General features: G+C 40.5%; 1 protein-coding gene across 1 annotated transcript; it reads left to right on the top strand.

The window, feature by feature from the left end:
• Positions 1-6,292: 6,292 nt before the first annotated feature.
• On the top strand, positions 6,293-7,892 carry LOC146678828 (uncharacterized). Its single transcript, XM_085411495.1, has 2 exons — positions 6,293-6,672; positions 7,098-7,892. Exons 1-2 carry the CDS (start codon positions 6,547-6,549, stop codon positions 7,329-7,331), a joined length of 360 nt encoding a protein of 119 aa, XP_085267621.1. The 5' UTR covers positions 6,293-6,546; the 3' UTR covers positions 7,332-7,892.
• Positions 7,893-26,100: the final 18,208 nt, after the last annotated feature.

Below are 26,100 nucleotides of genomic sequence, written 5' to 3'. Positions count from 1 at the left end.
GGAGAAAGAAAGAGGGAAAGAGAAACAGCTGAGAAGAGGGACGGGGGAGAAGGGCAAAAGACAAAAACCAACAGAACGGGCAGAGAAAAAAAAATGCATATATCAATCACCTGGATCACCTGCTGAGAAAGAAAAAAGAAAGCAAGCAGAAGAGAACAAGAGTAATAGAATAAACAACATCACAATGATATATGGGAATATGACAGTAAATACTAAATGTTAAACATTATTGTGCAGCACATAAGATCACCAGAACACAGTGTGCTTTGAGGTAGGAGCCAAAAAGGGTGTAGTTTGTGGGTGTGATCACCCGTGTGTACACCTGTGAGCATGGACGCGCTTGTTTTTTGTTTTTTTAAAAGGTTCCTTCATGTAATAATCTGCTAGAGGGTGTGGGGGGGCCACAGCCCCGTCCTCCAGGGCGTGAAGCAGGTGTGGAGGAGATCAAAACTCCAGACATCCAGAGGCCCCCAGAACACAAGAGACCAAGGAAGACCAACAGAGGGGCAGCTGCGCCACTGTCCCGGAAAGAGCTGAGGAGAGTCCCAGATGAGGGCTCACTCAGCAGCCGCGGAGCAGAAGCCAGGGGGAGTTGCAGTGACGCGCCCGTGAGCTCCGCCGGCAGCCAGCTGCGCCTGAGTGACCGAGCCCCAGGCCGAGAGGCCAGGGGCACCCCACCTCCGAAGTGGCCCGAGCGAGCCCCAGGCTCCAGGCCCCGATAAGCGGCCGCCAAGGAGTGAGCCGGTGTGTACCTGGACGCCCATCCCCGGACACAAAGAACCACCAACGCACTGATGTCTGAGGGGGTCCGCCACTGGCAGGGGAAGTGGTGGTAGGGGGAGATAGGCCTCCAAACCTTGGAGGGCCTGAGATGTCCCCAGAGAGGTGGCGCCTGACACCCAACCTGACATATAGACACAGACATACAGGCACACACAGATACAAACATCCATTCCCACCCTCATGCTCTCATATGCACTTACTCCACACTCAACCAACGTGGAGACAGACATAAAGAGACGTTGTACACACGATCACACTCCCCAAGCGTACTCTACAAACCGGGTCTAGGTGCCCCCGCCCCTGGAGGGGGGGACTGCACCCAGACCCAGGTGGTGTTTCCCTTTTCCCTGCGGTGGGGGGAGGCAGACCGCCCCGACTCCGCAGCAGCAGGAAGGCTCCACACTCCAGACCGCAGTCAGACGGCCAACTCCTCCTCCTAGTCCTAGCCCCCCTGCTCCAGCAGGTCGCAGAGAACGGGGGTGAGAGAAGACTCCAAACCTCCCTCCACCCGCTCATTGTAATGTTGATGCATGTGTGTTCTAAGGTGCATTTAAAACCCAGGAGGGCTTGGAGCTACCTGCCAGAGAGCAGCAGGTAAGCGCATGGTCCCTCCTGCTAGCCCTCAATGTCTACGTGTATTTAAAATTGAGAGGTGGGCAACGATGCCAGGGGTGGGGTGTACACCCTGATGGTACTTTGGACTCCGTGTATCGTGCCCACCCCCAAGATCCTATATGTATGTGTAATGAGAGTGTGAGTAATGTGAATGTCTAAGTTGTGGGATAAAATTGAGGCAGAGGCAGCCAGAAGGGGACAGAGGGGGGGGTAGCCTCCTCTGCACCCTGGTGACATACCCCTACTCCAAGGCCCTGCATGTGTGGGTGGTTGTGGTGGAGCGGGAAGAGGGAGGCAGCTGGAGATGGGGAGGGAAGGAAGGGAGGGGCAAGTGACCCCTCCCTGGGGCCAGCTCCCCCGCTGACCCCAGTAGGCACCCCCATACTCCGCGACCCGCCAGGGAAAGGGGGCCCAGGCCCATCCAGACCGGGCCCAGTGCAGCAGCGCCGCCCGGCCCCACAGAGCCCGGGACAGTCCACCCAACCCCACCACAGAGAAAACTGCACCCACCCCACCATCCACTCATCTTCCAGACTACATAAGACAATAAACACCCAGGCTGAGATCTTCCTCCACCTCTCCTGTATCTCCCCCTCCTGCAGAGGGAGCTCCTGAGGAGAGGAAAGCTCCTGCAAGATGTGACAATCTCCCCCACCAGTCGAAGAGCCCCCCAGGTGGCTCGACGCACCGGCGGCACCCTGCTCCAGGGCTGGGCCCCCATGCACCCACCCGCCCACAACCCCGGCAACACACCAACCAGGACCCAAGCCCCCGAGGCCCGGTCCGGGTCCCAGCCCAGAGACGGAGCGCCCCCAGAACCTCACGCCCATCCCGGACCCACCCAGGGGCAGCCAGGCTACCAGGTCAGTAACCCACGTCCGTCAGCACAGACCCTCCCCTAGCCCCACTGCACGCAGCCGCAAGGAAACAGTCACCGGAGAGCCAACAGAGCCCCTAACCGGACATGACCGCTACCCCGGGTTGAGCCCCCCAAGGAAGATGCCTCCGGGGAACCCCCCGACGCCCTAAGCCTGTCCCTACCCCCACACCAATCACAACAGTGAAGGCGGGACCAAACTATGACCCCCCACCCCCACTAGGTGATGGAGCTGATCAAAGGAGCCCAGAGCACTTGATCTGATGTGGTGGCAGAGGCTGTATCAAGACTAATGTAATCTAATAGATAATTTCTATATTGGTTAGAATTAAGATTATTTTTATTTTTCCAGTTCATGAGGACTGTTTTCTTGGCTATGCATAGGACAGTGAAAACCATATGGGCGATATTCTTTTCTGAAGTGACATTATCTAAGCTGCCCAACAAACACACTAAGGGGGAAGTTGGAATGTTACATTTCAGACACTTCGATAAGTCTTCACATATCTCGCGCCAAAACTTCTGAACTGGTGGACAGAACCAAAGAGCGTGGATATAATTGTCCGGTGAATTGGTTTGGCAGTGTGAGCAGTTGTTGGTAGACGTAAAGCCCATCTTGAACATCCGATGACCTGTATAGTGCACTCTATGTAATATTTTGTATTGAATTAATTGAAGACTGGGATTTCTAATTAGATGAAAGGTTTTTAAGCAAATCTGAGACCAGAAGTTTAGGTCTAAGTTAACTGATAAATCCGCTTCCCATTTTGCAATAGGAAGTGATATTGATTCATCTGTTTTAGAAAGCATTCTGTATATTTTGGATAGTAATTTGGGGGGTTTAAGAGTAAGAAATTGAACCACACTTGGTGGTGTTTGTAGTTCAACTTGACCCGGTTTAAATTTCTTTTTTACTATGGATTTAATTTGTTGATATTCTAAAAATCTTTTCTTGTTGATCCCATATTGTGTAACTAGTCCGTCAAATGAAATAAATTCTGTTCCTTCTAGTATATGTTCTAAATATTTGATTCCTTTATCACTCCAATCTGAAAAGTTTATCATATTATTGTTTTGTAATATGTCAGGGTTGTTCCAGATAGGTGTACGTTTGCATGGGATTAATGAAGACGCCGTCAATTTTAGAAACTCCCACCATGCTGTCAGAGAAGAGCTGATGTTGATGCTTTTAAAGCATTCATGTCGTTGGATGTTTGAGCTGATAAATGGTAGGTCTGAGATCTCTAGATTATTGCAGAGTGCTTGTTCTACATCTAGCCAAGGTTCATCTAAGAGGGTGTGTTTTAGCCATCCTGAGATAAACTGAAGCCTGTTGGCTAAGAAGTAGTGCTGAAAGTTAGGCAGTTCTAGTCCTCCTTTATCCTTGGTCTTTTGTAGTGTTTTTAAGCTTATACGTGGGGGTTTATTTTTCCAAAGGAATTTGGACATACATGAATCTAGAGATCTGAACCAATCTTGTGGCGGTTTAGTTGGGATCATTGAGAATAAATAATTTATTTTTGGTAAGACCATCATTTTTATAGCGGCAACCCTTCCCATGAGTGATATGGGTAGACATTTCCATCTAGCCAGATCATCTTCTACCTTCTTTAAAAGTGGGATATGGTTTAATTTAGTTAGATCTGCAAGCTTGGGAGAAACATTATTACCTAAATATTTTATATTTCCCGATTGCAGTGGTGTAGAAGAGGAATTATGGAAGGAGCAATTAATCGGTAGGACTGTAGATTTTGACCAGTTAATTGAGTAATCTGATATTCTTGCAAAAGAGTTTATCAATTCAATCACCCCAGAGATATTGGTTTGTGAATTTTGGAGAAAGAGTAACACATCATCCGCATAAAGGCTGATTTTATGTTCCACGTTCTTGCATTTTATGCCCTTAATGACTGAATTCTGTCTAATTGCTGCTGCTAGTGGTTCAATAAAAATTGCAAATAGTGAAGGGGAGAGTGGGCATCCCTGCCTGGTGCCCCTCAAGAGACAGAAGCTGGAGGATGTCTGGTCATTTGTTCTAACACAAGCTGTTGGGGAATTATATAATATTTTTAACCAGTTTATGAAAGAGGATCCAAAACCAAATTTGTGTAAAGTTGCAAATAGAAATTTCCAGTTAACTCTGTCAAATGCTTTTTCTGCGTCTAAAGAGAATATTGTAGTTTCTAGGTTTTTACTGTATGAGTAGTCTATCAAATTAAGTAATCTACGTGTATTTGTTGATGAGTGCCTACCTTTTATGAAACCAGTTTCACCAGTTTTACACTTGAAGGTAAATAAGATTTTAAAGCTAACACACCAGTGAGAAAGAGTGTAGACCCTTTATATATGTGGACTTTTACTGGGGTGTTGTTATTTTACAGGTATGTGGGCTGTTTATCGAAAACCATGAAAGGCTAATGTTAGGCTCCAGTTAGCTAATGGTAACCGAAATTATGCGATAAGCAAATTAGTAATTAACATATATAATGTGAGTTAATATTGTTTGTATATTCTTTCAGTCTAAATTACCAGACTATTACAAACTTGCATCGGTGTCTGTAGTAAGTGGTGGTACCTGCAGTGTCTTAACCATTAAACCAGCTAATGTAGGGCCGGGATATGACTAGTTTGTTGAAACATGTCTGCTGCCAATGTGACTGCTCACACACGGTAACATTACCAGCACATAGCCACAGCCGCTATAAACATGCTGAAAGGTCAATCTAGCTTCTGTAGTCAGCAGCTGGAAGACTCAACACAGACCCAAGATTCAGTGTAACGGTTATCTAAATGTTGTGTGTCCTGTTTGTAAGCCCAGAAAAAGAAATTAAATAAAATGACGACCTTGAGCTTCAAGCTAATGTAAGCGCAATGCTATAGCATAAAGCGACTAATGCAATGATGAGGTTGTTAAATTAGTAAAAACACAGTAAATATATCCAACATGAATCATTTATATTTTTGGTCTAAACATAATTAAGTCTCACGCCTTTCACTTGTTTTAGAAGGATGTTCAGTCTTTTAAAACCAGTCATATCAAAATAACAGAAAATAGTTATGTTTTCTGTTGAAACTCCACCCCCCCCCCCCCCCCCCCCCCCACCCCCCCAGGGTGTGTTCTGCGAGGGAAAATTCACTATGACGGTCCGCCATTTTTTGTCTTCGCGTCGTTTACGTTTGGTGCTGAGCTTTACTTTGTCGAGGTAAACTGAAAACTACATGTTTGAGAGGAAACGAAGAGAACATCCATTAGATGGGGAAGTTTTTCTCATGAATTGCTGTTGAGCAACATAATGGAAAAAACAAGTCATTCCTTAAGTTAACTAACGATAATGCTAGCTTAAGCTGCGGGACAATATTATGTGCATTAGCTTTTTTTCAGTGTGTGTCCAGTCACATTCGCTTGTTTTTTCTCAGTGAATACAGACTAACAAACTCGTGTCCATTTAGTTAACTGGTTGTACCTAAAATGTTTTAGTTAAACAGTTAAATAAGCTAGTTTGCCATGGGGTGGGCTGTGTTGGGGGGGGTCTTCACTAAAGTCGGTTTATTTAGGGCATGACACCTATGCAGTACTCATTAGGAGAGGAAGTGCATGACGTGGGGCTTTATTTCATGTTCTGGGGCAGTGAATGTAATGTACTGATAACATGTTAAAGACACACAAAAACCCAACAAATTGTTTTAACTGATTTATAGAGAGACTGAGAGGAGGGCTTAAAGAGATAAAAATAATGACGATAGAAATATGTTAAATTTATTTTTTCTGTATCGATATATGGTGCTTATCCCTGCTGAAGGGCAGATTGGTGTTGCTTCAGAACAATTCTCTAGCGCTGTTACGTAGAGGTGTTACAGTTAAGGTTTTAATAACATTATTTTATTTACTAGTGAAGATTTGCATATGTTATCTCACATTCTGTAAGGTAAATTTTCTGGAAAAGTCAAATTAACTAATTTAACTAAGTATTAATGAAAGACCTTGATGTGTATATGACAATAATAGATGTAGTTTCTGGGTCATTTGGCAGAACTGCAAAATGGCCAGAAGGAGGCAACTGCTGTGGTTGCAAACAGGCTTTGGGTGGTATGGAAGTAAGGGCAACTATGGAACTGCTCAGCAACATGGGACCCATAGCTAATAAATAGTAATATGACAAAAAATAACAACTTTGTGTGGATGTAACCTTGTGAGATTTGAGATTTTGACAGCATTTTTATGTGACAACTTCTCTTTTTAGATAAATGCAGAGTTTAAGCGCATTACCACCATGCCACTGCAGTCCAGATTACTCTCGCAGATAGATGTGCTATCTGACAAACTAATAAAGGTGTTCAAAAGGCGAGGAGGACAAATAGGAAGAAGACTTCAGAACATTCTGGAGCCCACGGCCCAGGTAAGAAAAAAATTAATTTGTGTATACACTTTAGGGAAAATAATAATTTTAACAAAATGCTGCTTGTCACTCTATGCCAGGAGTATGTTGAAAATCACCTGGGATTTTCACAATTTACCATGGGTGCGTTTTTTTTTTTCTTCTTTTACCTGCATTAGAACTATGTGTGGAGTTCATAGTTGAACACCTCTCTATGCTCTGACAGTATTCTGCTTCTTTGCATGGAGATTTCACTTCAGAAATGCATTACCTTTTTGAGCATTCTGAGGACTCAAATCACATGCTGTAATGAATCCATTTTTGTTCACCTAATGTGTTAATGTTAACATTTTTTGGAATAGTGACACAGATTAAAATAAGATTTGGTATAATGTTCTTTGACCAGTGTTCTGTTTAATTAAATTTTGGAATTCTGCATTTTCTAGGCCACAGATGAAGCCATTATCCAACGATCTAATAAGGAAACAACCATGGGAATTTACATCATAAAGTCAAGAGATGCCAATGGCAGCCCTGAGGACATCCGGATAGTCCTTGAAGGCCAGAGAGTCTGGCAGGATTTGGATAACTATACCCTAGCAGCTGCAATGCTGTTTGGACTAATGTACACTTTGAACCTCACCTACCCACTGGAAAAGTATACCTTCGAGGTATTATAGAAACTGGTTATGGAGCTCAAAAGGAACAGCCTTTCAAAGAAGGCCCAGGTTCTCAGGACCAGACTGTACGATTGAACAGTTTTCCAGTTATTATGTGGGAACAACATGTTTACCTCTTTGAATATGTACCATCCTTTCTTTTAAGCCAGCACTGGTAAAGTTGCAGTACATAGTGAAACTTATTTTTCTGGCACTTTTCAACTTGGGGCCTTTATTACTGCAGTTTTCACTTTTCAAGCCATGGCTCTTTTAAAAAAAAAAATTAAAACTTTGAATTTCCATTTTTCTCAATGGAAATGGTGCCTTGCACCAATTTCACCAGTTTGCAATTTTTTTCCCAAGGTGCACCACTACAAACAGATTGCATCGTCTAGTATTAGTGATTGTGATGTTTAGTGATAGAAGCAAGCCAATACTAATCAGTTTAGGTCTCTTGGTTGTGTGCCTGTGGGTTATAATGTTATTTTAAGTCTCTTCTTTGTGTCATTTTAATAATTACACCCCTGTTGCCATATTACCTTATGGCTCTTACATTTAAAAAAAACTATTTTTTACATAAGCGCGATGTCATAAGGCCCCACAAGGTTGAATTCAACTTACAGAAGATAACTTTGAGGAATGTTGTGGAATGTTTTTCAAGAGATGCATTGTACAAATATGACTCATGTATATTTTGGAAGCCTGAATTGAAAGTCCGTTGTTACAACTGTGTAGTATTTTCAAAAATACAGGTCATTGTTCAAAAATGTTTTGCTTATTTCTTTGATTGAGAGAAAGTGTACAGTACATACAGTAAGATCAGCCTTAATTTAGTTTTATTTATTGAACACTCAATTACATATTAGATTATATATTATATATTAGAAATTTGTTATAAAATAAAATAAGCTTACCATAAAATAATCTTGTCAATATAACATATAGTAGTCCAGTACAATTAACACAAAAAGTTCATGTCTGATAAACAAGTGGTTTCTATAAATATTTGACCGGAATGAAAAACATAACAACAACATAAAAAAGTCATGTTCATGTTACCAGAAAAATGTGTGCAGGTATAACATAAAAAACTAAGGTTAACCAAACATAACTTAATTTCGTGCAACCGATTACAATAATTTTTTTACGTTTATCCCACTGATTATTTTTTTCAGTGTACACTGTCACCTGGGCATTCTGCAGTTCGGCTGCTATGTGTGTTAACACAGAGGGGATACAGCTTCAGCGTTCCAAGCGTTCGCTGTTGGCCTGCTTAACACTGTGGGGAATAAACAGTGGGGAATTATGCTACGGTTCGTGCCAGCTAATCGAAAGATTAGCCGGCCTGCAAGTAGCATTCCAGCCGGTTAGTCTGTCTGGCGTGTCGCTCACAGCTCGCGGGTTAACACAGCCAGCAGGGCTCCACTCGTAGCTCGGCTACATTGGGGAAATGAGTTCCAAGCATATGCTTTTGCCTGTCAGCACTGTGACGCAGGAGCTAATAAACAGTGAAAGGGGAATTCAGGTTGCGGTTAGTGCCGGCTACCTGTTAGTAATTCCTGGTTAGCGTGTGGCCCCGCCCCCTTGCTTGGTAGCAGAAGTATGGCTGCCCACACGTTGGGCTGTGCTAGCTAAAGTAGCTGACGCTTGCATGCACTGCTTTGTTGCCAGCACAAACTAGGCAGACCGTACTTGGTTTCTGAAAACATTACATAGCCTGCCCCTCTCCCTTCTCCTGCCTCCAAAATGAGAGAGCAGTCTACTATTGGGAACATGGCTGCCACTACTGTGACACCATGGGCTGGGTCCCCTCCCACACCTGTTGCTGATTTACTGCTGGCCCCTCCCACAGCATCCCTCCCATGGCTCCGCCTCTGTGAGGCCTGGGCTGGTGGAGGTTGACTGCCAGGTGGTGGATGTTGAAGAAGCTTCCATCCTCTCCTCCGGTGTTGCCCAACTGTCCCTGGGCAGGGGAGGACTCGGAGCCTAGGCTCAGCTGTCATCCTTTGAGTTGGGCCTAGTGGCCAGCAATGCTGCAGGCTGTGTTCCCCTGGCCTATTGCCCGCGCTTCGCTGGTTTTATACGCCAGTCGGACATAGCTGCGTCTGACGGCTCGGCCGTAACCGTACGATTTAATGAGACATGACCATTCAAACAGCAGTCGCTTTCTAAAACATCAGATGTGTATCGGATTCAGTACCACATACGAAAGTGACCCATATCGGATTTGTGCTGTTCACACTGTCATACCATGATTGGATATGGGTCGCATAGGGTCAAAAAAGTTGGATTTGATGCGCTTTCGCCTGCAGTGTGAACGTAGCCAAAAGGAACGTGGAACAAAACTTGAATTAACAAAAAGCGAGCCATTTAATGATGCTGGTAAGAGGTACAAACAAAGGGCAAGACAAACTGAAGTAAAACTAACATTAACCTAAACTGGGAGAACTAAACAAACAACATGAAAAACCTAGACATGAAACCTAGAAACATGACATGGAGAACATGACGTGAATAACAGACGACCTGACAAAGATTGAACAGAAACACACAGACTAAATACACACAGGGGTGATTAGGGGAAGTGGAAACACATGGGGAGCATGTGACACTAATCTGACATAACGAGACAAAGGAAGCAAAGCTGACTAGACTGACATAGGACAGAGACCGTCAAAATAAAACAGGAAACAGAATGGAAAGCTTCACAAGAAACATAACAGACCCATGTCAGAGACCAGAATCGTGACAGTATCTGTAGTGTTATGAAAGTTTGTTCTATTAAAATAAATTACACACCTACACACACCAGAGTGTGTTTGAGTTATGGTCAGTCACTGAGAGACAGAGACAGACACAGGTTTTTTATTCCAATATTCCACCTTTTTAAAGTCTGATATGGACTCTTCTTTTGTCTAATTGCTACAAAAGCGTGTGTTATAACTCACCCCAGTAGTGGGGTAGGTGACCCCACAGGTTGTTGTATTTAACTCTAACATAAAAGGAATGTGGTGTTCTTACAGGGCTTTGAATAGATACAATTTATAGGAAACAAATGTGGATATTTTGTGTAAAAGTTGGAAAATTCTGGCACAAAAATTAATTAATTTACAGGTGTTGAAGCAAAAAGTGTTACAACCATACCCAGTGTACAATGTAACAACCCTTATTATTGTGGTATAGCACTGATAGGGGGTGTTGCCCTACTATTGTAGTAGTTGGGTGGAGCCTCCTAATGTACGGACAGAGTAGAGCCGTGGAGACCTGGCTTGTGTGGTCTTATTGCTAACAATGAATAAAGGTCTGTTGTTCAATTTAACTGATTGGCTTCGCCGCTGATGACCGCTGGACCTGCTAGCCGCTCCTTCTTCGTCAGACTGCTGTTACAACCCTACTCATTATTTTCATAGGAATTAAAGGGGTAAGATGTTGCTAATCAAATGTACTTTATTAACTGATCAATAGCAAGTCTGAGTACCTCTATAAAAGCAGATGTTTTGGCAGTTTGTTGGTCTAGAGCATTCAGGTGTGTGTTAAAAAAATGCCACAAAACATCCCAGCAAATTCTGTCAGATTGTGCAAAGCTCAGAGAAACTGCAAACAACCCAAGATCTACATCTTGGACTCTACAGGCCTCATTTAGCATGTTGTATGGGCAGTTATTTCTGCTAAAGGTGGCTCTACAAATTACTGAAATATGGGATGTACTTAGCTGAAAGCTTTGTTCACATGACTGTAAATAAAAAAATAAACCCTGTTCTGTAAGAGAATGTGGAACATACAATGTGTAATTACAGTCCCCAACATTTCTATTATATTTGGCTTTTTATGCATGTTGAATAATATTTTTTTTCACACAAAAGCATGTCACCTGTGTCATTTACCAGTGAACATCTCCAAACTTATGTCTGTAAAGTGGAAAATGTGATTAGTTTAGTTACATACCACAGCCTGACATGACAGTAAATCGTGGATACCAACACCACCGGCACAACAAGACGCACAGGTTGCAGTATACATGATCTGTGTGAAGAATTAAATTAGTAATGTAACAAGACATAACATAGACATGCTTTTCTCATCACACATAATTGGTTCAGGCATATACTCTGTTATGTGCTCATAACATTAAGACTTGCAGAATGAATGTGTCATTTGTAATTCACAGTGAGATGGACGTTTTCTTTATTAAGCATGGCAAGATAAGGTGCAAGTCTTGTCATTTCACACAGCAGTCTCAAATGCCTAAACTTATAATGCTGACAGTTGTACTCTTCTTTGCTTATTTATATTATTTAATTTTAATATATTTTTCAGTCTATCATGTCTTTACCTGTAAGCAGTGCAAAGAGGGGAAAGAGAACAAATGAAAGGATGAGATAAAGAACCGATAACCATCAGTACTTCATAGATGACACATTGGTATGGGTACTGTAGATACAAGCATCTCCTTCCTGCTCTTGAGTGCCATTTCACATACACCTCTGTTCGAGCACAGAGCAATCAATAGAATCAAACAGATAAGAGCTCTCTTCATCTGATAAGGCTCTCTAAAATCAGAGGGATTTACCTAAAGGCTAATCATTGAACTGAGCCACTCAGGGAATTTTTAGATATACCAGTGATGATATGCAGTTGCCATGCTTTTTTTTTGTTTATACCTTTTGTGTATACTTTTAATTTTCATGACAGGAATGCTATATTAATTAAAAAGAACTGCTTGATATTGTCATTGTCCTTTTTGTTGCAGAGGTTCTAATTTGTTAGTATCCCATATGGAAAAGATATATATAAATCTTATAAAGTTTTTATCTGTCTTGTGTGAAACTTGTATGAAAAGCATATAAGAGTGAAAACAGATATAAGATCCCTTGAAAAATTATATAATGAAACTTGTATGTTTTGGATACTTACTAAAACAATGTATGAAAGTAATGAGAAAGTGGCCACTTTCATGAGTAAATCATGTAAGCCTTATATGATTTACTCATGAAAGTGGCCACTTTCATGAGTAATCACAATGTAAAGCACCTTGAGGCAACTGTTGTTGTTATTGTTGTTGTGATTTGGCGCTATGTACTGTGAATAAAATTTAATTGAACTTGACCAAATGCTGTCCAAATATTATCCATTTCAAAAGCTTCAAATTATAATTAGTATCTACCAAAGCAGATGGATCAGAAATAGTTTATGTATTTCTCTTCTACAGTGTATCTTTTATCCTGTCTTCCATCCCTCATCCCTAACCGCTCGAGGCAGATGGCTACCACCACCAACCCCCCCCCCACCCCAAACCTGATTCTGCTGGAGATTTGTTCCTGTTAAAAGGAGTTTTTCTTTTTCACTGTCGCCATGTGCTTGGAGAGGGGGTGAAGGGGTCATTTGTTGGAGTTTTCTGTCAATATAAAGCTCCTTGGGGTGACTATTGTGATTTGGTGACATGTAAATAAAATACAATCTATTTTATTTTTATCTGGGCTTATATTAGGAGTCCTATGTCATGACTCAGTTAGGTTAGCATGGCCAGTTTGTGAACCAGGCCTTACAAGGTCACTGCTCCATCACTGTGAAACACACACATACGCACAGAAAAAACAGATAGCACCAATAAAATCTCTTGCACTTCTGGATAACTGCATATTTCACTGCCACCCAGCCAACCCTTTTCTTTTGCTTATCCAATTCAGGGGGGCTGGAGCCTATCCCAGCTCCATAGGGCGAGAGATGGGGTACACCCTGGACAGGTCAGCCGTCTGTCACAGGACTAACACAATTTGTTAAATCCACTTATTGTCCGATCAATACACAAACACTGATTTACCAGGTGCTCAACAGTTTTGTGTTAAAAAAAAAAAGATGAGGGTGATCTCTAGTTCATATAAAGACACAGAAGAGCATGAGAGTATGAGAACCAGAATAACTTGAACATTGCCACATCTGTTTTAATAAGCACTTTCAACAAACATAGAGACACACTGTGCATGTTCGCCTCATTAAATGCCTGAGATTCCTAACTAGTAGAATGGATAAAGAGTAAGATGTCAAGAGGTCTGTCAGTCTATATCTATCAGCGACTTTATTCCTAGCCTTTTCCCCAGAGATGATGATGATGGAGCGCCACTTTATTTTCCTCCATTCGGTTCTCTATTGTTACCAACAAATGTGTAATTTAAATAGCTGCACAACTCCAAGCCACTTTAGATCAATAAACATAAGAGACAAAAGATGCCACCGTGACTTACAGGTTGCTTTCATTTCTTTTTCAAAATCAATAGACTCCATTAGAAGAATGCTGAGGAATGAACTCATTACTACGAATTCTTCTAATCGATGCATAGTAAATTCTTTCGCGCAGGGGTTACAACTACCCTCAACCATAAATGTGTGGCAACTGTTCATCAAGGCTAGAGGGATGATCAGTGCACTGAACATGTCTCATGTCAGTCTGTGTGTCCAATTATTTGAGTGTGTCTGGGAATGACAGAAAGGAAGCCTTTTGGAAATGTGTGTGTTGTACTTTTGGAAGTTTATAGTGTTTAAAAGTAGATTTATAACTGGAGGTCACCAAACTGTGTCCACCCAGAGAAGAAACTCATGTCAGCCCTAATAAATCCAGAGGGTGAATTTCATTATGTTCAACCTTGTCACTGAATCTCAGCTGCTATACACTATAGTTATTATGAAACAGGGACAGACTGTGTGTAATCTTTAAAGTCAACTTAATACATCGGCAAAAGATGAAAGCTCATGGTCAAGTGCATTTTGTCTCCCCACTTACATAAGCCTAAATGTTCCATTTATAACATCTGTCATGTATGCATGCATTTCAAATACAATATTTTCTCCCGACAGCATGAAAATGGCATTTGCTTGGCTGTGCAAAGCCTTGATTATGGTTTGTGTCCGCTTGGGTCCAAGTGATTTTGTCATCACAAGGTGAGTGTGAGGGTTCCTGTCTGGTTTTTGTGACCTTGTGGAGAATTTACATCACAATGCACCAACTATGCATGGGCCCAGGCAGCGGATTCAAGCAGACTTCAGCGAAGTATAACAGAAATGACTATTACCAGGCTGTCATGTCTGCAGCTCTCTGTGTCAGCAACCGATTATAATCAAGGCTAAAAAGTGCAATTTCAATGGGTTTGAGGAATGCTTCAAACATAGTGATAACCTTAACCTCAGAGACTCGCAGTCCATACAGAAAGTTTTCAGACCCTTTTTGCACATTTTTTCATCTTTAGAAATGAAGGCATAAAATGTTCTGTTTATGTTAGATTTCACCCTTCTCTTTGACTGATAAAGCATTTTTGGCACTATAGATAGCCTCGAGTTCTCCACAAATTTATCCTACAAGCTTAGTTTGAAACCGTTCTTTAAGGTTTTTTTTTTTTTTTACAGAATCATTGCAGCTCAGCTAGTTTGGATGGGAAGTGTCTCTCCTGTGTTTTGTTCAAATATACTGTGGATCATTATCTTGTCATGGATGGGAAACGAGCACAAATCATTCTCTATGACAGCTGACAGGATTTTAAGGACTAGATTGTTAACATCAAAATACACTTTTCAAAAAAAGAAATTTAAAGGAACCCCTTTAAAACAGAGTATATCGTCAGGTCAGTTAACCTTTAGAAATATTGATCTGGTCAATCAGGATCTGGAAGGTAGGAGGGGGACGTTAATCAGTTTCAGCTGCTTTAGTGTTAATGAAATTAAGGGGCAACAATAAAACACCCCCAAAACAGGAATGTGTTTAAAGATGGAGACTACTGACATTTTTCCCTCCTAATCTTTTCTGACTGTTCTTTTTACTACTTTTATCACTACTGGTAGCATGATGAGATACCTGGACCCTACAAAGATTGCACGGGTAGTCACTCCTCCAGGATGGCACAGCAATACATGTCATTGTCAGAAGGTTTACTGTGTTTCCCAGTACAGTCCCAAATGCATGGAAGACATTTCAGGAGACAGACAGTTACTAAATACGCTCTAACAGTTAACTATCACTGCTTTCCGCAACCAACACAAAACCCAAAAAGCCAGGAGAGAGTGAACAATGGGCTACAGGTGCTCCTTATAATCACTTTTTAATTGGAGGAGTTGAGGAAGAGCTGGGGTTAATGCTGCATTCACAAGCACTACTCAGGAGAGGAATATTTTTCACTAAGACATAGCACAACATAATATTTACTGATAAATCCCAGCCCATGCTTGTGTGTGAATGTACATTTTTTTCCTGCATCCCATTTAATTGTGCAAGCATTACATTAATTACACAAGGTATAAGATGTATCCCCTGTCTATAGCTGAGCTAATGCAGAGGTATTAATAATACATTTAAACATGCACATCCATGGTAATTCTGGACTCACGAGTTAACCTAAAATGCTTGTGTTTGGATTATGAAAGACGTACACAGTGAGAACCAACCCAAGCACAGAGAGAACATGCAAACTCGACTCTGAAAGGCCCCTGTCAGCATATGGATTCAAACTCGGGACTCTCTTGCTGTGAGGTAACAGTGCTAACCACTACATCACTGTGCCATCCCAGAAGTAAAGAGAAGCATAGAAGTAAAAGGCAAAAAAGGTAAGCTACATAAAGAAAACACTGCCTGTAATGATCCACATTTTGTAGGCAAGTTCTACTCCATTTCATCAAAATACCAGTATAATTAAGGACCAAAAATATGCAGGGCTCGGCTTTAAGTGTCCTTGCACAGCATTTTGATTATTTGTTTTAATATAATGTGAATTTCATACATCGCTATTAAAATATTACACATTAAGAATGAACTATGCATTGTTTAATAGGCTTAGCCTTAGCAGATGCTAATGTTACAGTGTTTGTGTTGTTTATCCAATAATAAAACAACCCTGCGCTAAACATGATCCATAAAACAAACCAGACACAGGAACATTTATTTTAATCTTGATCATCGCTCTGCCAAATGGCAGTAATGAAATGTTCATATTTTCCCATTTTTATGTTTTCCTTCTCAGCCTAAAGCTGCCAAGTTGTCTGGTGTGACCATCTGTGTGTATCTTTTCTGAGGGTCACCACAGTGAGCAGAGGGATGTATAACAGAGACATGTTAGTGGCAGGCATAATGTGGTGTTACCACACTGCAATAATGTTGAGCAGCGTTGCTACTCCAAAACAACATGATAGTACCTTACAGTAGACAGGGCATTTTATTTGGCATGAATATATATATATATATATATATATATATATATATATATATATATATATATATATATACACACACATCATATCCCCTTGCAGACTTCCCCTGGCTTTCCCTTGCTGTAGCAGCATTTGTGTTGTACAATCTCCAATCAATCTCCAGTTGTGATAGCAGATGTTTCTTCTCTTCTTCATATATTTATAATCACCTGTCTATCCTTGATATTTAATATTGAGTGATTTGTATATATTGTGCTATTTCTAAAATTTCTTAAATCTGTAACATATTGCATTGTTAAATAGTCTACTCTGGTTTTATACTGGAGCAACTGTAACCCACATAATTTCCTTAGGGACTAATAAAGTATCATGATTCTGATTCAATGTTGGAACACAGGCTACTAGTTGTTTCACCATCAGTCTGGATGTTGGGAATCAAAGATTCCATAGGTCCCACATCTTCATGTAGCCTCTTCCGCTGTAGTTACATGTGTCGTAACATGCCAATAGTGCCTTGTTCTCATCCTTTACCCATTTATCCTTCTTGCTCTGATAGCCCACTTCTCATCAGTCCTGGTTCTGTCCTGATTTGTTAACAACTGGCGCGGACCTTGTTAATCCGTGTGACATTAAAGCCGGTGTGTGTGTGTGTGTTTGTGTACATCCATGTACAGGAAGTGGCTGGTGGTCATTCCACTCTTAAATCTATATCCATATCTGCTCTTTGTGATGAGCTGGCTGAGGGGTTGGGGTCTATGCAGAGCAGCACTGGGGACAATGCACCACTTTGGTATATTACACACTTGTGTAATAGTTCCTAATGAATATTATTCCCACACTATTAGCAGTGTACAGTGCCAAATACTACAGTATTGATGAGTGGAGCACTGAGGCTTAGGTTTTCTTTTAGTCAATCCAAGGGGTGCTCAGGTTGGTCTGCTGGGTTCTTCTACTGTTCTGTCAGTCAAGAGTTGGTGTTTTCAGGCTCTGGTGTTATTTCCAACATCAGAAAGGCATGGCTAGTCTTAAGGCAGAGGTTCCCAAAGTGGGGAGCAATAAAAAAAAAAAGAATGCTTGGACACTGCTAGCATAATTGACAGGTTTTTTGACGGGGCTCCCACACAAACAAAGCAGAAGATGAAGCATCGCCAAATATGCATCTAAACCAAATTCCTTCCAAGCCAAAGACTAGAAAATATGATGAAGCATATCTTGCCTTTTGCTTCCTCTGCACAAGTGCCAAGGTAGGTCTCCCCGACAGAATATGTTTCCCCTGCATCGGGAGCATGCACTGGGCTCTCCAAATCATGGACAAAAAGTATCCCACATTCTTCATTTTTAGTTCACAAACACTTCGCATAATGACTAACTACTCCTGACATTTTGGAGATATTAGCTCTTTGTACAGTAAAGTTACAGTGGGATACAAATAATATCAGGCTGATGCTGCCTCAATTTGTTCCCCCTGTCTAAATCACAGACAAACAGGATCCCACAGTTGTTTATGTTTTGAACCCATTTTGCACAGAGAGGCATTTTTTGGTAAATGTATTGTTAGCAATGTTGAATATTATTACACAGGTAAAAAAAACAACTACATGCCTCTGCCTTTGTAAATGGAGGGACAGTAACTGCGTGTGTATATGTAAGGGTGTAAAAATTGCAGATAGCAAGATTAACAGCAACAGTATTTTGTCTCTAGCCGCCATTGTTGAAATTCATCTCATGTAAACAATAATGTGGTGCACAGCGTGACGTAAAAAAAGGCACATACCTTTGACGTTGCATGATGAACTCCATATTCCTCGTCCACACATAAACGCGAAATCTCCAACATGACAGGAATTTTAAAAAATCTCAGTTTTCGGCGATTCGGTGATACATGTGGACGAAAAGTCCAAATGAACATTTTCTTGTAAAACAAAGGGGGGCCTTTGTGGGGATCCTTCATGTTCTGTCCTGTGTTAGCCATTCTGAATGCGTATCTGCTGTTAGCATCACCTTTATTAGTGTTGCTAGATATTCATAAAGTACTGCTAGCTTCTTAAGCCTATAAATGTGAATCATCTCAGGTTCTGCTGCTGTCCAGCCATTCATTCCTGAAACTCATTGTTGGATTTCTGTCTTTGTAATGTTGAATAGTTTTTGTTCCGGGAGATTGCTGTAGTCTGCTCTTGGGTCCATCAGTCACATGGCATTGGTGTGGTGTGATGCTTCTTTATCCAAAAAAACAGAAGATTAACAAAAATGGGAAACGTGTCTAAGACTTACTTAGGATATAAAGAAAAAACAAATTGATTTTTATATGTTTTATAGGCAAAGAAGGGTTAGAATTTAATCACAATATTCCAAATCAGTATGTGTTATGACAGCTGAGAGACCTGGTATATGCTGTACACAATCAGTAAGTCTATGGCGTTATTTTTGTGCCACTATTCTGAGCGCACGTAAAAAAAAATTGCAGTTGCAAGTGTTGCATTTTGAGGAGAAATTTATTTCGAGCGAAGAAAAGCTAAATTTGAGTGAACAAAATTCATTGCTGCGTGCAAAAAATGTATTTCAGTGTTTGCTATTATACATACACACACACACACAATAGAATCCCCTGTCGCTCAGTTCTTGCACTTGCGCTTGCTCGCAATGTGTTGCAGCGCTCAACTCTTTCTGTACACCGTTATATTTGTGCCACAAAACCAGCCAATCACAGACTTGGATGCAAAAAAAAATCTGATTGGCTGTTTTGGTCTCCAATCAGCTCGAAATGACGAAATGCAATATCCCAGAATCCATTTTGTCCAAAACTCAAATGAGGCAGTGGCTAGTGATGGGATTTCCGGCTCTTTTTAGAGATCCGGCTCTTTCGGCTCGGCTCACTAAAAAGAGCCGGCTCTTTCGGCTCCGATCCGGCTCTTCAGGTTGTTTTGTTGCTTTAATTTATTTATTATTAACAGTATTATAAAATTATGCACAAAAGGAATTACTAACGTAAAAAAAGTGGTTTTATTTATATATGTTTATATATAAATATATGCGGTGGCCCCTAGAGACAAAACACGTACAAACTTCAAAACACATTTCTAGCATGAACTGAACTTCCAAAACAGAGCTACTAGATCACATAAATTACACAATTTAAAGCATATGTGTATTGTTTGTGTATTTATACACAGGCACTCATATATATATTCAAATAATTTAAAAAAAAGTTCATCTACCTGTTACTATCACACACCAAATCCGGTCGTTGGTACTTGCTGGCTTGTGTAGCCACAAGATAACAAAAGCTCAACACTGCGCCCAGCATCCTGGAGCACTTCTGTTGTCTTTTGTATGTGTTTTGAGTTTTTATGTGCTTCTGAGTTTTTACGTGCTTCTGAGTTTTTACGTGTTTTGGAGTTTGTACATGCTTCAGAGTTCGTACGTGATTTGAAGTTTGTATGTGCTTTGTCTGTAGGGGCCACTGTAAATATACTATTTTTTCACTCCACATAAAATGTAATAAATAAATCATATAATACAAAAATCAACTATTCACATTTCAACTTTTAACTATTTAAATTTTCAGCTTTTTCCTTTTACAAATTTAAAGTGAAAACAACACAAAACACTGCAAACCACAACACAATTAAATATAAATTATAATATGAAAACAAAAAGAAGATGCATATTCTCTGTCATATGGGCCTGCATGAATAAACTTTCTGAATCCTTTATCATCTGCAACCGAAAATAGTTGTGGATGATTACTATACCTTTCTAATGTGACGTTGTTGTCCCTGGCTCTCTTTCTCTCTCTCTCTCCCTCTGGCTCTGTTCCTGTGCTACTGAGTGTAACTACCGCCCCTCCCCCCTCTGCCCAGCATAAAGTACAAGGCTCAGGTGCGAAGTGAAGTGGAAAAAAAGTGCGAGAGAGAGAGAGAGAGGGTGAGAAAAAGAAAAAAAAAAACCACGTGACGGCTCGCGATAAGGAGCTGGCTCGCGTCGTTCACGTCAAAGTGCCGGCTCTAAGAGCCATTTCGTTCGCGAACGACCCATCACTAGCAGGGGCAGATAGTGATGGGATTCCCGGCTCTTTTTAGAGGACCGGCTCTCGGCTCGCCTCACTAAAAAGAGCCGGCTCTATCGGCTCCGAACCGGCTCTTTAGATTGTTTTGTTGCTTTAGTTAATTTATTATTAACAACAATATAAAATTATGCACAAAAGGAATTACTAATGCAAAAAAAGTGGTTTTATTTATATATGTATATATATAAATATATGCGGCGACCCCTAGAGACAAAACACGTACAAACTCCAAAACACATTTCTAGTATTAACTGAACTTCCAAAACAGAGCTACCTAGATCACTTAAATTACACAATTGAAAGCATATGTGTATTGTTTGTATATTTATACACAAGCACTCAAACAATTCAAAAAAATTTTCATTTACCTGTTACTACCACATACCAAGCCGGTACTTGCTGGCTTGTGTAGCCACTATGTAACAAAAGCTCAACACTGCGCCTAGCATTCTAGAGCACTTCTGTTGTCTTTTGTACATGCTTCGGAGTTTTTATGTGTTTTGGAGTTTGTACGTGCTTCAGGGTTCGTACGTGATTTGAAGTTTGTATGTGCTTTGTCTCTAGGGGCCACCGTAAATATACTTTTATTTATTCACTCCACATAAAATGTAATAAATAAATCATATAATACAAAAACCAACTATTTAACATTTCAACTTTTGACTATTTCAATTTTCAGCTTCTTCCAAATTCTTACAAACATTTAAAGTGAAACAACACAAAACACTGCAACCACAACACAATTAAATATAAATTAAAATATGAAAACAAAAAGAAGATGCACATTCTCTGTCATATGGGCCTGCATGAATAAACTTCCTTATCCTTTATCATCCGCAACTGAAAATAGTTGTGGATGATTACTATACATTTCTAATGAAACATTGTTGTCCCTGGCTCTCTTTCTCTCTCTCCCCCTCTGGCTCTGTTCCTGTGCTAGTGCGAGTGTAACTACCGCCCCTCCCCCCTCTTCCCAGCACAAGCACAAGGCTCGCATGCGGAGTGAAGCAGAAAAAAAGTGCGAGCGAGGGTGAGAGAAAGAAAAAAAAAAATCCAAGGCTCGCGATAAGGAGCCGGCTTGCGTCGTTCACGTCAAAGATCCGGCTCTAAGAGCCATTTCGTTCGCGACCGACACATTACTAGTGGCGGAGGAACACAGAGTGGCGGAGTTTGAAATATTACTCTGTCTGGGTCACAAAATAAACTTTTAAGATATTTTCATGCGAGAATGGTGCTGTGTAAACTTCAAATATCTGCTTGATTTATCAAGACATCACATATTTGCATAAGTGCTCTAACGTTTTCGGAGATGCCCGTTTCCCACCAGCTGACCGCATTGCTGGACTACTGGCCGTTGGGCATACCGGACATTTGCCCGGTGGGCCGATGGTGATTTTTCATTTTTAAGTTTGTTTGTTTGCCTTTGTGACGGTATAAACAATTAAAGGTGGTGAATTAGCCAGTTGGTCATGATCAACTCTGGGCTGGACCAATTACAATACATCTGTATTGAGGGGAAATTCGTCCCGGACTTCAGCTACAATGAAAAAGACACAAAGCTGGTGTTATTCTGTCTTTGGTGCACAGCTGCCTCTTCTTCTCTCATTCTCTGCCCCTCCCTCTCCTGTTGCTACTTCAATCATGAAACTGATCAATGATCAGCTGATCGTCTCTCTTGTTTGTTTATTGCCCACTTTGCGCCAGAAAGAGGAAATCAGTGGATGTTGCGCTAAACAACAGCAGCACGTTCAAGCTTGATCAGCTGTTGTTAGAATTTATTTAATATTACTTTCTAGTATCAGCTGATGTTTGCTGGAGCCACAGCTGTAAAAACTGCTGCTCATGATATCGGTTTGGATATGTGGTGAGAGGGAAACATGAAGGTGATACAAATCATACATATATACCAACAGTGTACGTCACTGTCACAACAGCTTTTGTTTTAGTTCAAAGGCTTCATGGTTTTTCCTATAATACCTGGTGGTGTAGTCTGTGATTTTTTGTCAGTTCAGCCTTATATATTATGTTTAACCCGAGTGACCACCCGGTCAGCTGGTGGGTAACAGACATCTCCGAAAACGTTAGAGCACTTATGCAAATATGTGATGTCTTGATAAATCGAGCAAATATTTGAAGTTTACACAGCACCATTCTCACATTAAAATATCTTAAAAGTTTATTTTGTGACCCAGAAAGAGTAATATTACAAACTCTGCCACTGTGTTCCTCCGCCACTGCCTCATTTGAGTTTCGGACGAAATGGATTCTGGGATATTGCATTTCGTCATTTCGAGCTGATTGGAGACCAAAAGAGCCAATCAGATTTTACAAATATAACGGTGTACAGAAAGAGTTGAGCGTGCACAGGCAGAAATGTTGAGAGCGCAAGCAACACATTGCGAGCAAGCGCAAGTGCAAAAACTGAGTGAGAGGGGCTGCTATTGTGTGTGTGGATAATAGCAAACACTGAAATAAATTTTTTGCACGCAGCAAGGAATTTTGTTCACTCAAATTTAGCTTTTCTTCGCTCAAAATAAATTTCTCCTTAAAATGCAACACTTGTACCTGCAATCTTTTTTTTTATGGGCGCTCAATTTTTTACGTGCGCTCAGAATATTGGCACAAAAATAACGCCATATAAGTCTAGTAAGGTGTAGTGGCCAGTGGTACATATATCAAAAAAGAGCATCTTAAATGTGTATTTGATATATGTGCAACAGAGCAGCAAAATCACTGCACTGTAAAACTGGCTGTAAGAAGGCTGCAGATGACATGAACTGGAAGTGTCTGACAAAATAGCTTTAGCAGCACTGAGCCCGTGATAGAGTTGGAAATGCGGTGAATATCAAAGGTTTGGTGATTCTGCAAAGCTATATCTACCCACCACTGGGACTTTAATACACAATCCTCACGGTAGTCACTCACACAAAAAGTGAAAGAGGGGTATAACAGTGGGAGACATAGAGTGTAAAATCCTCGGCTATCATATGCACTCCTCTACACCTGCCTGTGACACTTTTGCAGTAAAATTCACCTGTTGCAGTAAGCTTACCATCATTATCAAAATAATCCATCAGCTCCATCCTTTATCCCCTAAATGTTCCATGAAAAACATTCCTCACTCCCCTGTATTCACTGATTAGTCGCAAAATGTTATTAACTTAATGTGAAATGACTAACGTTGTCTAGAGTATACAGGTTTGTTTCACTCAGTTGCTTTGGAAATGAAATCCCAATGCAGTGCCAGTACACTGGCAGGACTCTTATGTTCTTTGCTGCAGAGAAATGGGAAGAGAAAAGATTTTTTTTCTTCTTTTTTTTCACATTGAGTGACTCAATTTCACGCTCCATTGGCATATCTGGGGTGACGCGCCATGAAATCAGTCCAATTCTGGGATTTCAGAGGAACAGTATTTTGAAACCTCCTGAGATATGTGGCCATATTACTTCCTCCACCCTTGGACAGATTACACTATTATATGACAGTGGCAAAGGTGAAACTGTAGTGATAATACAGTATGTTCCCATCTCGGGTAACTGGTTTCTAACAGCACTCTGAACAGAAACTTTACAATAGATCGCAAATGATTCAACTAATGGCAATAACTCATTTATCACTTATCTTTTCATTTATTACATTTTTTTAACTAAAGGCTGCAAATGGATAAATGTGAAAAATAGCTGAGGTTTGGTTATGTTAATGGCAATTCCCATCACGTTTAGATCTAAATAAAATGTGTCAAAAGTATTTAAAAACATTTCTACATCCTCAGGAAATCTTATAATGTGACAAAAATGGATCTTTTATATTTTAAAAAATGTAAATTTATCATTATTCACAAGAAACCCACTCCGTGTTTGAACATAATTTTCTTAGGGATTAATAAAGTATTCTGATTCTAAATCTGATTCTGAACTATGCATTTTAAGGAAGATTTCAGATCATCCAAGCCAATTAACATTTATTAAAGAGGTCAAACAGCTGGCCTTTATTTCTTTCACAAAAATCCATTAAGACTGCAATTATGATAAATACACTCAATTAGTTTTTTTTTCCCCCCAATATAAAGATAGTACTAAAAAAACGTCTTGTACAGCAGCTCCTTATCCTACCAACAGAAAAGTTCGGTTTTTACTGTCACAGTTGTAGGCAATGACTGAACTTATATATAATATGTCCAACTTATTATATATTATATATCATTTTTTTTGTCCAGTTGTTGATTGGTTAAGATTAGGGACCAAAACGACTTGATTTAAGAAGCATCAGTGCCCATAAAGAACATGCAAACTAGACACAGAAAAGCCCCAGGCAGGCAGTAGAGCTGAACCCACATTTCATGGCTTTAATTCCCATGAGATGCTGGGATGGACTTTGGGGAGCTGAAGAGGGAAAACTTAAATTTTTCCAAAATCTCCATGATGTTGTTGAACTAAAAATGTAACTCACGGAGGACAAGAAATTAAATTATCTTTTGTTTAAATACATTTTTCTGGTGATTCTATACATCATAGATATCAAGTTTACCAGATCCATTAGCATGAAAACACCCTACGCTTCACTTTTGTATTAGTATTGATCTCTCAGCCCAGACACAATATGCATAAAAAGCATAAATAGTATCCTGGGTGTGAATTGTTTACTTACTAAAGTTTTCTATTATTTGCCCAATTCTCTCTTAGTTAAGCTTTTTTTAACCAATGAATATTGTTTTCAGTGGAACAGGATAATTTTCTTTTACCTTAGCTTTTGAGATAGTTACTTTACAATTGCTTTTACATGGTTGTAATGAGGTGCACAAGCCATAGTAATGTGACAACTAGTGATGTGCGATACCACTGATTTCCTTTCCGATCCGATACCAAGTAATATTCAGGGTGGTATCGACGATACTGATCCGATACCAATACTTTGTACAAAACGGATTTTATTTATTGTATCTCAAATTATAGCGTCATAATGATTACAGGACATCAGAATACCTTCTTCTTATCACTTAATAATGCAGAGTTCATCATATAGAAATAAAAAAACTAAAGTTGTGTGCTATTTGAACACCTTGCCTGCCTGGAGGACTAAAGGACTCCGTGAGAGACTCTCACCCTAGCAGCACCTGTCCCTGTCCTCCTCTTCAGTTCGCCTCAACATACGCTCGTCATATTTTGTGATATGATTTACTCTGAGGTGTTTGACAAGGTTAGTGATGTTGCCACAACCATACATGCCAACCCTCCCGATTTTTCCGGGAGAATCCCACCTTTCTCCAGATTTTCCACCCGGACAACAAAGTTGAAAAACCATATCGCAGAATTCATAGCGCGGCCCAGCCAATTCCAGTTTCCAACAATGACGGCAGCGACTTAGTTTTAATATCACTCTTATTTCTCTTTCTGGGTCGCAAAAAAACTTTTAACATATTTTCAGGTGAGAATGTAGCTGTGTAAACTTCAAATATCTGAGCCGACCGACACATCGTCTTCAAACCCCCGCGGTCTTTCACCACTTGGGTTAAACATGATGTACAAGTCACTTTG

Source organism: Rhamphochromis longiceps, linkage group LG1, assembly GCF_057381845.1.
Source record: "Rhamphochromis longiceps isolate RC_006_pf linkage group LG1, R_longiceps_female_GT1.1, whole genome shotgun sequence".
NCBI classification, from domain to species: domain Eukaryota; kingdom Metazoa; phylum Chordata; class Actinopteri; order Cichliformes; family Cichlidae; genus Rhamphochromis; species Rhamphochromis longiceps.
The sequence above is the reverse complement of the archived record's forward strand: the minus strand, read 5'-3'. Positions and strand labels throughout refer to the sequence as shown.

Coding starts and splice junctions, on each gene's coding strand:
- LOC146678828 (XM_085411495.1), top strand. CDS start 6,547: ATGCCACTGCAGTCCAGATTACTCTCGCAGATAGATGTGCTATCTGAC. Junction 6,673..7,097: donor TTCTGGAGCCCACGGCCCAG/GTAAGAAAAAAA, acceptor TGCATTTTCTAG/GCCACAGATGAAGCCATTAT.